Raw genomic sequence first — 14,175 nt, forward strand, 5'->3', positions numbered from 1 at the left:
CAGAGCCTGCATGACCTTGCACGGGTTCTCAAGGGTGGTTGCTTGCTGAGCGTTCCCCTTGACCTTGAAAGGTGCAGCTCAAGCTTGGTTCGCATCATTGGTGCCAAACTCTGTGCGCCACTTTGAAGATTTATCACATCTCTTCCTCATGCAGTTCATGGCCAGTTGGAAGAGATGGTGGCCTACAACCTACCTTTTGACTGTTGAACAGAGAGAGGATGAGAGTCTAAAATCGTACCTATTCAGGTTGAATAAGGAGCGAATGACAACGGACGACCAAGTTGAGAAGATCACTCTAGCAGCCCTCTTAGGAGGCATATGGCCTCGGAGTTCGTTTATGGCAGAATTGACACGTAGGACCATGAAGACATTGAGGTAGTTTATGGACCAAGTGGATGGTTTCATTAACTCTCTAGTCCCTAACCGCCCCGAGAAGAATGGAGATGGAGCAAGCCAATAAGAAGGCCAAGGCGCCAGCCCCGGCAAAACAGACAGACAAAGGTGGGCGTAATCGACAAGAGAATGGCCTGGAAAGGCCCTTACCAACCAAGGGTAGTGGACCTTGATGAGACTGGCCAGCATTAACAATAGAAGACACAAGGGACCTCTTCTTTTGCTAGGCAAATGGGTAGAGAGGAGCAGATCGATACTATCGTCTTTATAGTACAACCCATAGTACGACAGAATGTAAGACCCTGAAGGGGAGGTGAGGAGAATCACTGTGTGTGGATAGGCAAGATCACCGAGATAGGCAAGAACAAGGTTGGGATCGAGATGATCAAAGGAGGAGGCGAAGTGGCAACCCTAGGAGGTAGGATAGGCAAAGGGATCGGTGGGGTCAGTTGCACACGCACTTGTATCAGGGCCTTCGCTAGGAGAAATCCAAACCATCATAGGAGGGTTCGACCAGGGGGGACTTCTTTCGGAAGAAAGGGGCATGCAAGAAAGGTGCGCTTTCAGGAAATATATGTAGCGGAGCATAGATCGAGGAGGGTGAGTGGGACACCCCAATCATCACATTCGGAGAAGCTGACAAAGATGGGATCCTCCACCTACATGATGATGCACTGGTGGTCACAATGTTGGTTGTGAATAACACTCTTCATAGGATACTCATTGGCAATGGTAGTTCTACAGACATCTTCTTCTGGGAGGCCTTCTGCTGCATGGGAATAGATCTTGCTTGCTTGTGGCCCACACCAGTGCTGCTCAGTGGTTTTATGGGAGTCGTTGTTGAACCCATGGGGGTCATCACTCTATCAGTATTGGTAGTGGAACATCCCCACATTTCATCAATCATGGCGGATTTCATAGTGGCCAAGTCACCCTCATCCTATAACACTATCTTGGGGCGCCCTATGTTGAACAATATTAGGGCAGTGACATCAACTTATCATTTGAAGATGAAGATCCTGACGACCACAAGAGTAGGGGAGGTTAAAGGAGAGCAAGTCTTGGAAAAGGAATGCTACATGCAGGAGCTGAAGCCTGCAAAGATGGGTGTTCATAAGGTGTAGCTCGTAGTCGAAAGTGAAGATGTCCTTACGTGGCGACAGCAAGCAGCCAGCCAGAATCCTTCCAACTGAAGGATGCATAGAGGAACGAGATGCCGAACTCTTGAAACACAGAGCACATCTAGAAGTTTTTTAGTTAAAAAGCATTGTATACGAATGTGCCCAAAATTGAATGAAATATGAAATCCCTTTTGATCTTTCATTTGTCTCTTTGTTTGCATTTACTTCAAACATTTCTGATGTGATCAGAAGAGCCAAGTACTATGTCTCCATGGGATTGCCTCAGTCTACGAGGCCAACGAGAAGACCAGGAGAACCAAGTATCGTGTCTCCACGGACTTACCTCAACACTTGCCTCAGTCTATAAGGTTGACGATAAGACCAAGTGAGCCAAGTACCGTGTCTCCATAGACATTCCTCATCCCTTGCCTCAGTTTACGAGGTTAAGAAGACCATGGGAGCCAAGTATTGTGCCTCCACGGACTCGCTCATCCCTTGCCTCAATATACAAGGCTAAGAAGACCAGTAGAGCCAACTACCATGTATCCACGGACTTGCTTCAACCCTTGCCTCAGTCTACGAGACTGACGAAAAGACCAGGGGAGCCAAGTACCGTATCTCCACAAACTTGCCTCAACTCTTGCTTCAGTCTATGAGGCCAAGAAGACCAAGAGAGCCAAGTACCATGTCTCCACAAACTCACTCATCCCTTGCCTCAGTCTACAAGGCCAAGAAGATCAGAAGAGCCAAATACCATGTCTCCACGGATTTGCCTCATCCATTGCCTCAGTCTACGAGGTCGACGAGAAGACTAGGGGAGCCAAGTACTGTGTTTCCACGAACTAGCCTCATCCCTTGCCCCAGTCTACGAGGCTGAGAAGATCAGGGAAGCCAAGTACTGTGTCTCCACGAACTCACTCATCCCTTGCCTCAATCTACGATGCTGAGAAGACCATGGGAGCCAAATATCATGTCTCCACGGACTTGTTCATCCCTTGCCTCAGTCTACGAGGCTGACGAGAAGATCAGGGGAGCCAAGTACCTTGTCTCCACGGACTCTCTCATCCCTTGTCTCAGTCTACAAGGCCAACAAGAAGATCAGGAGAGCGAAGCATCGTGTCTCCACGGACTTGCCTCAACCCTCGCCTCAGTCTACAAGGTCGATGAGAAGACAAGTTCAGCCAAGCACCATGTCTACGCAGACTTGCCTCAACCCTTGCCTCAGTATATGAGGCCAACGGGATGACCAGGGAGCCAAGTACCCTGTTTCTTCCACATACTTGACTTGTCCCTGACATTAGATCCACCAGGCCAACAAGTGAAAAAGTAAAGGATAAAAAGCAGCTAGGGGAGGAAACTAACATTCAAGGTAAAGCAACAAAGAAAAAATGAAAATTTATTGATACCGGGACATAAGTCTTTACAAGGAAAGAAAATAATGTAAGAAACTTTACAATAGTGAAACATCAACAAAAACTGAGGCACAGGAGCATCAGGATCCGGCTTAAGAGCAATAGGGTCTGGCTCAAGTGCATTGGGATCTAGATCGGAAGCATCAAATTCAGGAGGGAAGACGTCAGGAATATGTCTCTGCCCAGGGTACAACTATGCTCGAGAACGTCGGGGTTTGGAGGGAGATTGCAGGGGTCGAGGGCTCTTAAGTATGCCTCAATGGCTCTTAACACAACCAATCTCAGCTGCCTCTCTAAGAGAGGAACAACCTCCTAAACTTGAGACAGGTCGCTTCGTAGATATTCGATGATCACATTATGGGTAGCTAACCATGTCTGAGCTTCTACAACTCTTCAGATGTTTGGTCAACTCTCATTTTCTCTTGGTCGACAGCAGCTTGGGTAGCCACCAGAGAATCTTCCTGCCCTTTCAAAGCTTCTGAAAGGGACTGACAATCTTTGCCCAACTACTCAAGCCGTTGAGCCTCAAAGTTTTGATAGCCTCTCAACTTATTGTTCTCCCTTTGTAGCTGGCTTAGCGACTCCTCAAGATCCGCCACCTTTGTGGTCAACTTATCAACGAACTCCTTAGCCAAGCTCCTCGCTACCGACTCAATCAGATCATCATTGCGAGCCAACTCAAACTGGTCCTTCGCTGTAGCAAGCTCAGTTTTTAAGGCCTTCCACCAATGAAGAAGTTGCTTGATCTGCTCCTGACTCTTTGTGTGAGCAAAATGGGGTTTCACCAGCTCCACTTCCAGACACTCTTTCTCCTCCCTCTCGCCCCGAGCGCATCACAAGGCTTGCCATGCCAAGAAGCGAAGGGCTAGGTTCTCCCTCTTGACCGCTTCTTGGCCATCCACAATGAAAGTAGCCAATCGAGATGCTCCCGGTCACCAACAAAAACAAACACGAGAATAGTCAGTATAGGATACTGGATAAGAGGACAAAAAGAGTAAACAAGTGTGAGAAAACTCAGAGAATAAGTACTTGACATCTTCAACTACAACCGCAACCCTCTCTATAGGGCTAATGGCAATTTGGGAAAGAGGGTGGTTGTCTGAGGTAGGGGAAGGCTCCTCACTAGGGCTCTAAGGCTTCTCTCTCTTACTAAGGCCACGTGGACTTTCTCCCCCAGTCGTCAACCCCACGACCATCTCATTTTCAGCAGCAGGCGACCTCGTGACATTTAAGGGAGGGAGTGGAGCAGTCTTCTTCTTGGCAACAAGGTTAGGAACCGCGGCCAACTCTGGCTTGGCTTCTTCCCTTCCAGGAGTTCTCTTGACAAGCTTCTCGGCAGAAGCCACCATAAGCTCGACGATGGCGAAGGTAGAAGCAAGACCCTCTTCTGATAATTGGGCACGAGGGGACTCAAGGGGAGGCACCCTTTCTATATTTGGGTTGGGGCCTTCTACATGATCTTCAACAGCACCCTCGAAAACTTGACCTTCGACAACGGATTGCGTTGTGGATGGAGAAGATGGGATCATCTCCACATTTATCTCGGGATGAGGCACTACCAGGATTTACCGACAAGAAGTCAGTTCCAGGAGGGTCCCATAGAAATGCATGAAGAGCATATTGGTCCCCATGACAACCTGTACGAGCCTTTCAGCGCAGCTGACACCGCAGGAACCGTGATTGTGACGAGATTCATAGCCAAAGCAATTGCAAATGGAGGAGTAGCTGGTACTTCAAGAATGACAGGACTCTCTCCCTCCTGCCTCCTTGGTGGATTCGATGGATGAACAGAATGGGCTACTAGCAAGGTAGGCACAACAAGTGGTGGGCATTGTACCTCAACTACTGCTGATGATTGCCTTAAAGGAAATTGAGGAGGGGACACTATCAGCCCTCACCACCTTCACATGGAGTTTCTTCCCCTTACCTGTGAGAGGAGGGCTCGGGTAACATTTTTGAGCCGAGGTAGCTTAGGACAGCATAGGGATGACCGCGTCATCAAAGATGGTGTGACCAAGGGGAGGTAAAAATGCCATCACATTTTCCTCCGCAATGAGAGCTTCCGAGAGGACATTGATAGGATGGTTCTTCACCCATTCTTTGACCAAGGCGATACAACATAACTCTTCAGGAGAAGCCGTTGGTAATACCACTTTATCATCAAGAACTACCCCCCCATATGGCCCTGACAGGAAACTCACCGCAATTCACCTGTCTAACCGAAAATTCCTACCCTTGGCCAGACACGAAGAAAAATTTGGTAGTCCAATCTTTGACTTTGCAATAATGTTGTTCCAAAGAGACGAGGGTGTGCATTGCTCTAAAATTGCAAATGTTCCCCTCACGTTTTATGTGGTTGTGGGTCGGAAGAAATTCGCGAAGTAAGGTCAGGGTGCTCCGGGTCTGATTTCAACAAAGCTCACCGCCATAGGACGCAACAACACATTAAGATCCTCCAAGAATTTAGGTGGAGTTGAGAGGGGGCCAATCCGAGATGATCTAGTAGATTGCGAACAGGGCGAGGTAAGGGTAACCTCAAACCGCAAGAGAACATGCTAGGGAAGAGGGCAACCTTTGAGGCGTAAGCCTCGTCATCAACAGCCCCTTCATGTGGTCTAGGATCCTCAAAAACCACATTATTTAAGTCATGATAGGTGGAAGCCAGTGAGGGCAAGAACTCGAGAGTGGCTTCTAAACACCAATTGTGACCGATGTAGAATTGCCCCTCGATGAGAACCTCAGGCTGGTCTAGCTCCCCAGGAATCTTGGGTTGAACTGTCTTCTTGAGAGCCATTAAGATTGAGGTTAAGAAAACTGAAGAAAAAATAAAGGAGTCAAGGAAGGAGAATAAGAAGGTTAGGGCACAAGAGAGACGATAATATGGTAAAATATGGAGAAAATGAAGGAACCATGTTTATATAGAAGGGAAGTGACAGTTAGTTTTCGGCTCACATATGTCAGACGAGGGATATGGAACGATTCAAATCCCATGAATCATGTGACGCGACTCGACGTGGAAAACCAAACAACGCATCAAGACAACTCTAAGGAGTCTAGTTGATACGCTACGCAAGGGAAGAGAAAAGAAGAGGGAAAATTAAATTCCCATTGAACTAGTTCGATGAGAATTAGCAGGACAATTGAGAGTGTGAAAAAGGTCGAGCCCAAGGGACCGAGACCCCACTATCTAAAGAAGGCCAGCCAAGACTACAGCCCTAGTGGTCCTAGCCCACCAAGAGGAGGCATGTCCAGCTTGGCCCAAGACAAATAAGATGCTGACAGGGGTTGCCAGGCGGGACATTTGCTGGTCTGTCAACCGCCTTGAATCATTACCAACACGTGGCTACCAGGAAGTGTGTGGGAGAAGTTATTACCGTCGTTCACCTTGGAAAATGAAGGCAGACGCCTTCGGGATAAGCCGAGGAGGCACCAACTCCTCAAGTCCCTAGAAAACAGCTGCTAGGAAGCGTGCAGGAGAGGTAACCACAACTTCTACACTGAAGAAGGAAAGGTGGGTGCCATTGCAGTAGGCTGAGAGGTAACTAAAATGATGGTCGTGAGACAGTAGCCGTTAGAATGTGTGCCAAAAGAATAACCACAGCTCTCCCTATGAAGAGAGAGACTCGTCGGACTTAGTTAAGGGGGCACCAAGAGGGGAGTTAGAGCTCAACGCTGCAGTAATTATTGCTCTTAAGATATCACACCTCAACGCTGCAATAACTATTTCTCTTAGGGTATCACACCCTTAACGGATTCACATACACAAAGCAGGAGGCGCAATGTGATAGTTCCTTGGAATGAAAGCAACAAAACTCCAAACTACCTAGTATAAAAGCCTAGTCGAGATATGATCAAACTCACATAATCTTAAGGTAAGACAAACACTTCCTAAAAAGGTAACTGACTTAAGCATCGGAGGGTCCATTGACCACCCCTAAGCTCCCTTCTTTATTTGTGTGTTTGCAAGTTCTTTGATACACCTCCTAGTTTTCCGAAGAGTCCTCTCAATACATACATAACACGTCAAAAAAAAGTTAAACGATACATTAAAGGGGTCGAGAAGGAATAGGCAACAGCAGGCAAGGATATCATTATTCTTTTAAGATCTCATTGTATTAAGAAAGAATATGCAACATAACAGATTAAACCTAATTTGGTTACAAATGAGATGAGATGAGATAAAAGTTGAAAACTGAATAAACTATGGTTAGAATATAATTTTTTTTAATATTATTTTTGTTTTATGATTTGAAAAAATTGAATTATTTATTATATTTTGTTTGGAAGTTTGGAAAAGTTATAATTATTAGATGAGAAGAGATAAAATAAGATAAAATAGTTTCTGAAAATAAATCAAGCCTGCACACAGGCTCACCACTCCATTATTATTGCCTCCCTGCTATCTAACTCTAAGATTTTAACAAGAGTACCTAATAATTTTTCAAAGACATAGGACAAACTTGGAGAGTGAGATGAGAATATAATTTTGTGAATAGTAGTAAGATAATTTGTAGATGGTAGTGAATGTTATGTGAAATTTTGGAAAAAAAGAAAAAGTTGAATAAAAAAATATTATAAAGTTAAAATATTGTTAAAATGTAATTTTTTAATATTATTTTTATTTGAAAATTTGAAAAAAATTGATTTATTTTTTATTTGAAAGTTTAAAAAAATTGTAATGATTAGTTTGAAAATATTTGTGTTTAACTAGTTTAAGTGATATTTGGAAATAAGGTGAGATAAAATAAGATAGAATTTTGATATGTAAACTTTTTCCAATACAAACTCTTAACCATCATAGGCTCCTTGTCCGGAAAAGCCTCGAGGTCGCCGATTTCTCTCTGCTTTGCAACCTCAACTATGAACTCAACTCGAAAAAGACTACACATCATCTGGCATTATCAATAATAGGGCACTGAAGAACACTCCGCTCATCATCACCACTTGAAGGCATGGCTAAATTCCAGGTAAAACTCAGGATAAATGTATAAATTGATGCGAGAAGCTGATGATACCACCAGGCATGTCTTAAAGGTGAATAAACACAAATGAGATTCTACACACAAGTCACTAAATTTTCAAAATCCGAGACAGACCGACCATCCACTAAAGTTCAATATTTGCTTATGGAGATAATTTAGTTGATTGTTCTGTTTCATGAAAGAACTACTCTGTCCAACTTTCATTTCAGCCAAAGTCTTCATTCATATTGGTTGCCAGGGGCCCTGTAAGTCAGGATAATAGTTAAAAAGATGATGAATAACATTTTTCTTCATACAATGCTTTTAAAAACAGCTAGCAGCGCAAAATGAACAGATCAAAGCATCCCTGCAAGCTACAACATCAAACTACATTAGTTTTATTATTCATCCAATCCATAGATCAAACCCAAATCAAAATTATTCTAGAGAGAATGAAAAGTAAAATACTTTGATAGAAAGAATAAATTCTAATACATAAGTAACTAAAAAGTTACACCTGAATGTGGTAGTTTAACAAATAAACAATCAAACATATACAAGGCATATACTTCCCTGCACTACCCATGTAATAACTAGTACAAAGAACTACCACAGAAGCATTACATATAAGCCTGTAATGTCCATGCTTCTACTCTCAATGAAATCATCATTAGCAATAGAACTTACATAACAAATACAACATAAAGAATACAGCGTGAAGACATCTACTTTACTAACAATTCTATAATATAAATGAATAACACAACCTGCTAGTTCATTCTACTCATCAATATTCTTCTTTGCTTCATTCATGTATTCCTCCATTTCTTTTACCCACAGGTCTGCAAACTCACAATTCTTCCAAGCCTCAAACCATGGCCCTCCCCGTGTATAATGTATCGCCTTGGGAAAAGTCATGGAATCATTCTCAAGGGCCTTGTTATGGCCCTCAAGAAAATTCCAAACACATGGTATGGAACCAATATCATCATCCTCCAGCCACTGAAACCGATGAAGAAAAGCACCCGTTTGTGTATTCACAACCTCAGGGGTCAAAACCCGGTTCTTGGGATGTCCACAATTGTAAAGCACCATGGAAGACCAATTCTTCCTAGGATATACTGTTTGCACCGCACCATCCATTTTCGTGGATTCTTTTGGGGTATAGTCATGGTGAACACACATAACTGCATATCTGTCATCGGCCAAGTCCCTCAATTCCTTAACGTCTGCCAAGTACAGAAAATCACAGTCCACAAACACTGCCCAACCCTCATAATTGGCTAAGTATGGTGTCAAGAACCGAGTAAACGAGAACTCAGTGCTCTCGACTTGGCCTCTTTCGCGCCAATATAAACCACTTTTTCTCAGATCTGATTGTATTATCGGTATGATCTCAATGGGAATAGAGGACCGCTTCAAGATCGAGTTGCGGCAGACCTGGTAAGCAATATCCTCGCGTGAATCATAACCCACGAAGATCTTGAAGGGTTTATTCGCATTTCCTCCATTGCAAGTCTCTGAGTGAACCTTCCCATTACTCGAACTCATCTTAGCTGAAAATGACAAATGTTACCTTACTGTTCAGAATAACAAAAGAATTCAAAGGCTCAGTAAAACAACGACGCAAGAAACATATTGAAAAATTAGAGCAAAAAAATCAAAGAAACATAATCCTTTGTTTGGTTTCCGAGAATAGAAGAAAAGAAATGAAACGAAAATGTGGACCCTACGCTTTTGTTGCTTGATTGGGCTTAGAAATTGATGGAGATTGTATAAAACTCAATAATCGAATCGGTGTAAAATACTTAATAAGTGGACATCAAGTCAGGGAATTATTCAGCGAAGCCAACGATATAGAAAACCAGACGAGTACTTGAACAAACGTTTGGTAGCAGAGAATGTAGGAAAATAAGGAAGACCTCAAAAAGATTGATACACAAATATAAGCACATTTTTTTTAGAGAGAGAGAGAGAGAGAGAGTACCAAAAGATTGGGAATGCAGATCTTAAAGATAAAAAGAAATCCTGCGTGTGTTTCCTTTTCCGACTTTCTTGGACTTTCTCGGAAAACTTGGTCCGAGAAAATCCTACCCCCTAATCCGTTTGTCTTAAATTGCAGAGAGAGAGAGAGAGAGGGAGTTTGGCGGGGCGGGGGTTGGGAGATAATAAAAGCGAGGAATGAGTGACGCGAAGAGGATACGAGCCGTATATATAGAGGGAGGAATAGAAGGAGCACCGACGATATTGGAAGCTCCAGTGTTGACTTCAAGAGACACGGTTACTCTGCAACTGTAACTGATAGCAAAAATTTGTACGGTCATTTTTATGTATTTTTTTTATATATTTTAATGATATAATTAATTATATATTAAAAAAATTTAATTTAATTAATTATATTAATAAAATACGTAAATAATACATAAAAATAACTGTATATAGTCAATCCAACTTATAATATTTAGTAAGTAAATCTTCTAAAATCACTTTGAGAAAAAAGAATTATTTATAAAAATAACTAATTTTTAATAATAAATTTTATTTTTTTTAAATTAAAATATTTATACACTCTACAATTATATCTAACATTATTCTATTATATTTCAAAAATCATATACACGTCACTTTAGAGTACTAGCATTGTTGTAGACAAACATAAATATAAATGTAAATCAAGATTTAGCTAACAATTCTGTTAAATTGTCTATATTGAAAGAGGAAAATGCATTTTTTTTTCTTATGAGCTAATATTTGGAGGGTTACTATTCCCAATCTATGAAATATTTTATAAGTTATTTCTCTCTCCTCTAAAATATTATTAGATATGAAAAAAAAGATTTAAGAAAAATATATTAATATTATTATTAAATTAATAATATTTTATTATTATTTTGACTAATAAATAGATTATTCAATTTAAAAATTTCTCTTAAATGAAATAAATAAAAATTAAAATATGTGATTTTAGTTAAATTTTAAATATTTGTCTACACAATACTATTTTAAAATGAGAGATATAAATAACATCATTTTAATAAAATATCTTTATTTTATAATATTTATTATGAAATGTGTTGGGATCATTGCATTTAGCTGCCGACAAATAACCTCTCAAATAATAAACATTATATTCCTGTGTGAATCGTTCATTTTTTTTTTTTAATTTATACAAGAAGGTCATGCTCACTCTCTAGTATAAGTCTATTTTAGAATATTGTTTTAAAATATTCTAAAATATCGTTCATTATTCTAATTTTACAAGAATAATGGAGATTTTTAGTTCAAAATTCAAATAATAAAATAATAATGTTATATACAATCGTAGAATTACAAACGCTGCGCAATCATTTTGAAAAAGAGTGGGATCTACGATTAAAAAGTTAATTTTTTTTCACGTGGGTCTTATATTAATTTATTTTTTTTTTAAGATATTGCATGCCGATTACACAACTACGATCGTAAATATCATTTCTCATAATAAATAAAAAGAAAAAAAAATTAAATTATAAAATAGTAATAAAAAAAATATAAAATGCCATGACAAAAATTTTATCACAAAGTATTCGGGAATATTCTGTTATGAAAAGAAAGGACATTCCATGTGCACCTGTCACCCGTCAAATTTTTATTACCTCTCTCTGTCTTTATAGTATAAGTCCATTCTAGATTTTTTTCTTTTTTTCTTTTTTAAATAAAAATTATCTAATTATTGCAGCATTTTCATTCTAGCCAAACGAGGCCGGGTTTCGAGGCCAACACAGATGAGATGGTTATCTCATAAATTTTTTTATTTAAATATATTATATTTTATTTTAAAATTTTAAAAATATCTACTTAAAAAGATAGTAAAAATTTAACATAAATACTGTATAAACAATACATAAACAATATATATAAACAGTACAATCTGATATTAATAATAAGTGAATAATATATAAACAGTAGATAATTTTATTACCTTTATTAAATAATGAGATTTATATTTTTTTAAATTTTAAAAATTAAAAATTATCTCGTTTTATTTTATTATTTAAATATATTTTTACAAATTATTTTATTTTATTTTAACTTAAAAATTTATTTACTATTTAAAATATATAATCTCATAACTGCGTATTGAAACGGACTCTTAATTACGATAAGTTGCCGGGGTGTTGGCGAGTCTACATCATCAACATCAACATGTGTTGGCTCGTGATGCTCTGAAAAGTCTGTCCCATACGGCCAAGTACAAACAGCGCACGGAGCCCCAGGGCCCACTAAAAAAAAAAAAATCTCATTCAGCCATCCCTTTGCGGGTCGATAAGTTTGGTAAGATTTTTTTTTTTTATATATATATATATATATAAATGCTTATCCACTCAATTTGTGATGATGTAAATTGTACTTTTTTTTAAAAAATTAATATATTAATAGGTATTTACTTAATTAATAAATAAAAATGAAATTTTTAAAAAAATTAAATATATAAACAATCAAAATAAGAGAACATAATAATATTATTCTTTTTAAGAACTTATATGAATTTGCTATCATTATCTAAATAAATTTTATAAAAATAAATTCTTTAATAAACATGACTTCATATATTTTATAATTAAAAAAATTTAAATTTAAAATACAACATTAAAACATATTAATTTATGAATTTATTTTTATAAAAAAAAATTGTAATTAAAGTACTTTTTTTATTACAATTAAAGCATTTATTTTTCTAAACGAGATTAACTGATTATTATATTGATTAAAAAAAACTGATTATTATATACTTACCATTCGTCTGGTTTTTGGATCGAAATATTTCGAATCCTGGATTCCCGGATTTCACTACTGGGAGAAACAGACATGAATTGTAACGGAAATTACGATTGGTACGGTTTGAAAACATGTCTAGGTGACAGGGGCCTGTTGGATTCTTTTTTTTTTTTTTTAATAAAGGTGATAAGACCTTTCGGGTTTCATTTGCCGAACCTGTCTCGACTTTTATGTTTGCAAATATTATGAACCGTTAACATAAGCTAAGAAGTACGGAGTGGGTCGGGTGTCTCGGAATATTAAAACTGGAGAAAATAAAAAAAAGGTTTAAAAATATACGCTCACCACACACATATAAAGCTAAATTCAGTTAGACTAAACTATTATTTCGTGGTATCAATATTAGATTACATAATAAATTTCATCGATTTGTAAAATGCATAAAACTTGAATTTTAAATCTATGTTATAAGACACACTATCTGCCCAAAATTTAAAAGAGAAATAATATTTGTAATCGTGATTGTGTAAGCGGTGTGCAATCATTTTGAAAAAAATGAATTAATATGAGATCTACATAAAAAAAAAAAAACTAACTTTTTAATCGTAGACTTTACTTTTTTTCAAAACGATTACGTGACGTTTACAATTCTACGACTATATATAACATTACTCAATTTAAAAAAATCCACGTGGTTTTCGAGATCTTCCTCCATATGCACATGTATGCTTGCCAGGGTCGACATTCAATTTCGCCTGTCCCCACCCCAGCTAGACAATGTTGTTATTCCTATTTCTTACGCTGAAAACAGTATGCATTAATCACTCAAGATACTATTATCTACGAAAGATTATATATATAATATATATCTTCTTTTAGAAGTAAAACGATTACAAAATATATGCTTTGTGATTATTACATTTAAGTAGAGTATTGTTAATGGAATAGCCAAACATCAAAAAAACATCTTCAAATGCCTAATAGGCCGTATAAAAACCGTCACATTGGATTATCCAAAACTTTTCTATTGTAACTATAATCCAAAACTTTGCTATTGTAACTTAGTTACAGTAAATCCAAAACCAAAAATAAATTTGATAGATACTGTACATATATCAAATATTTATTTTATTATATTTTTATAACACACTCTCTCTTTTCTCTATCTACATCTACAAATATTTATATAATTTAATTAGAATATGATTACTAATTAACATATGATAGGTAGAATAGTAAAATATAATAAAATAAAATAAATTAATAATTAAAAAAATTAAATATTTTTTAAATTATTAATTACTCATTATTATATAATAAATAAATAGATAATACAATGTAGAGATTTGATGTGAATAGTTAAAGTCAAATTTATCTTATATTATATTATTGTTATATAATTAAAAAATAATTCTTTCAATGTGAAGACTTATGTAGATAAAATAGCTAAAATCTAAATTCATCTTACATTCATCAAAAGTATCATTTACGTATGCATAATCCATTAACAAATTGACAATGCTATTAGAGGAG

General features: G+C 37.8%; 1 protein-coding gene across 2 annotated transcripts; it reads right to left on the minus strand.

Moving 5' to 3' along the window:
* Positions 1-7,884: 7,884 nt before the first annotated feature.
* On the minus strand, positions 7,885-10,084 carry LOC122308975 (protein CDI-like). Of its 2 annotated transcripts, XM_043122271.1 has the most exons (3): positions 9,875-10,084; positions 8,655-9,443; positions 7,885-8,151 (listed from the first exon to the last, which is right to left on the minus strand). In XM_043122271.1, the coding sequence occupies exon 2, from the start codon at positions 9,436-9,438 to the stop codon at positions 8,668-8,670; it is 771 nt and encodes a 256-aa protein (XP_042978205.1). In that variant the 5' UTR covers positions 9,439-9,443; positions 9,875-10,084; the 3' UTR covers positions 7,885-8,151; positions 8,655-8,667. The 2 variants fall into 2 exon arrangements, with proteins under 2 accessions (XP_042978205.1, XP_042978206.1); XM_043122272.1 differs by lacking the exon at positions 7,885-8,151 and having other exon boundaries at positions 8,341-9,467.
* Between the last annotated feature and the right edge of the window lie 4,091 nt (positions 10,085-14,175).

Source organism: Carya illinoinensis, chromosome 5 (genome assembly GCF_018687715.1).
Source record: "Carya illinoinensis cultivar Pawnee chromosome 5, C.illinoinensisPawnee_v1, whole genome shotgun sequence".
Taxonomy (NCBI): Eukaryota; Viridiplantae; Streptophyta; class Magnoliopsida; order Fagales; family Juglandaceae; genus Carya; species Carya illinoinensis.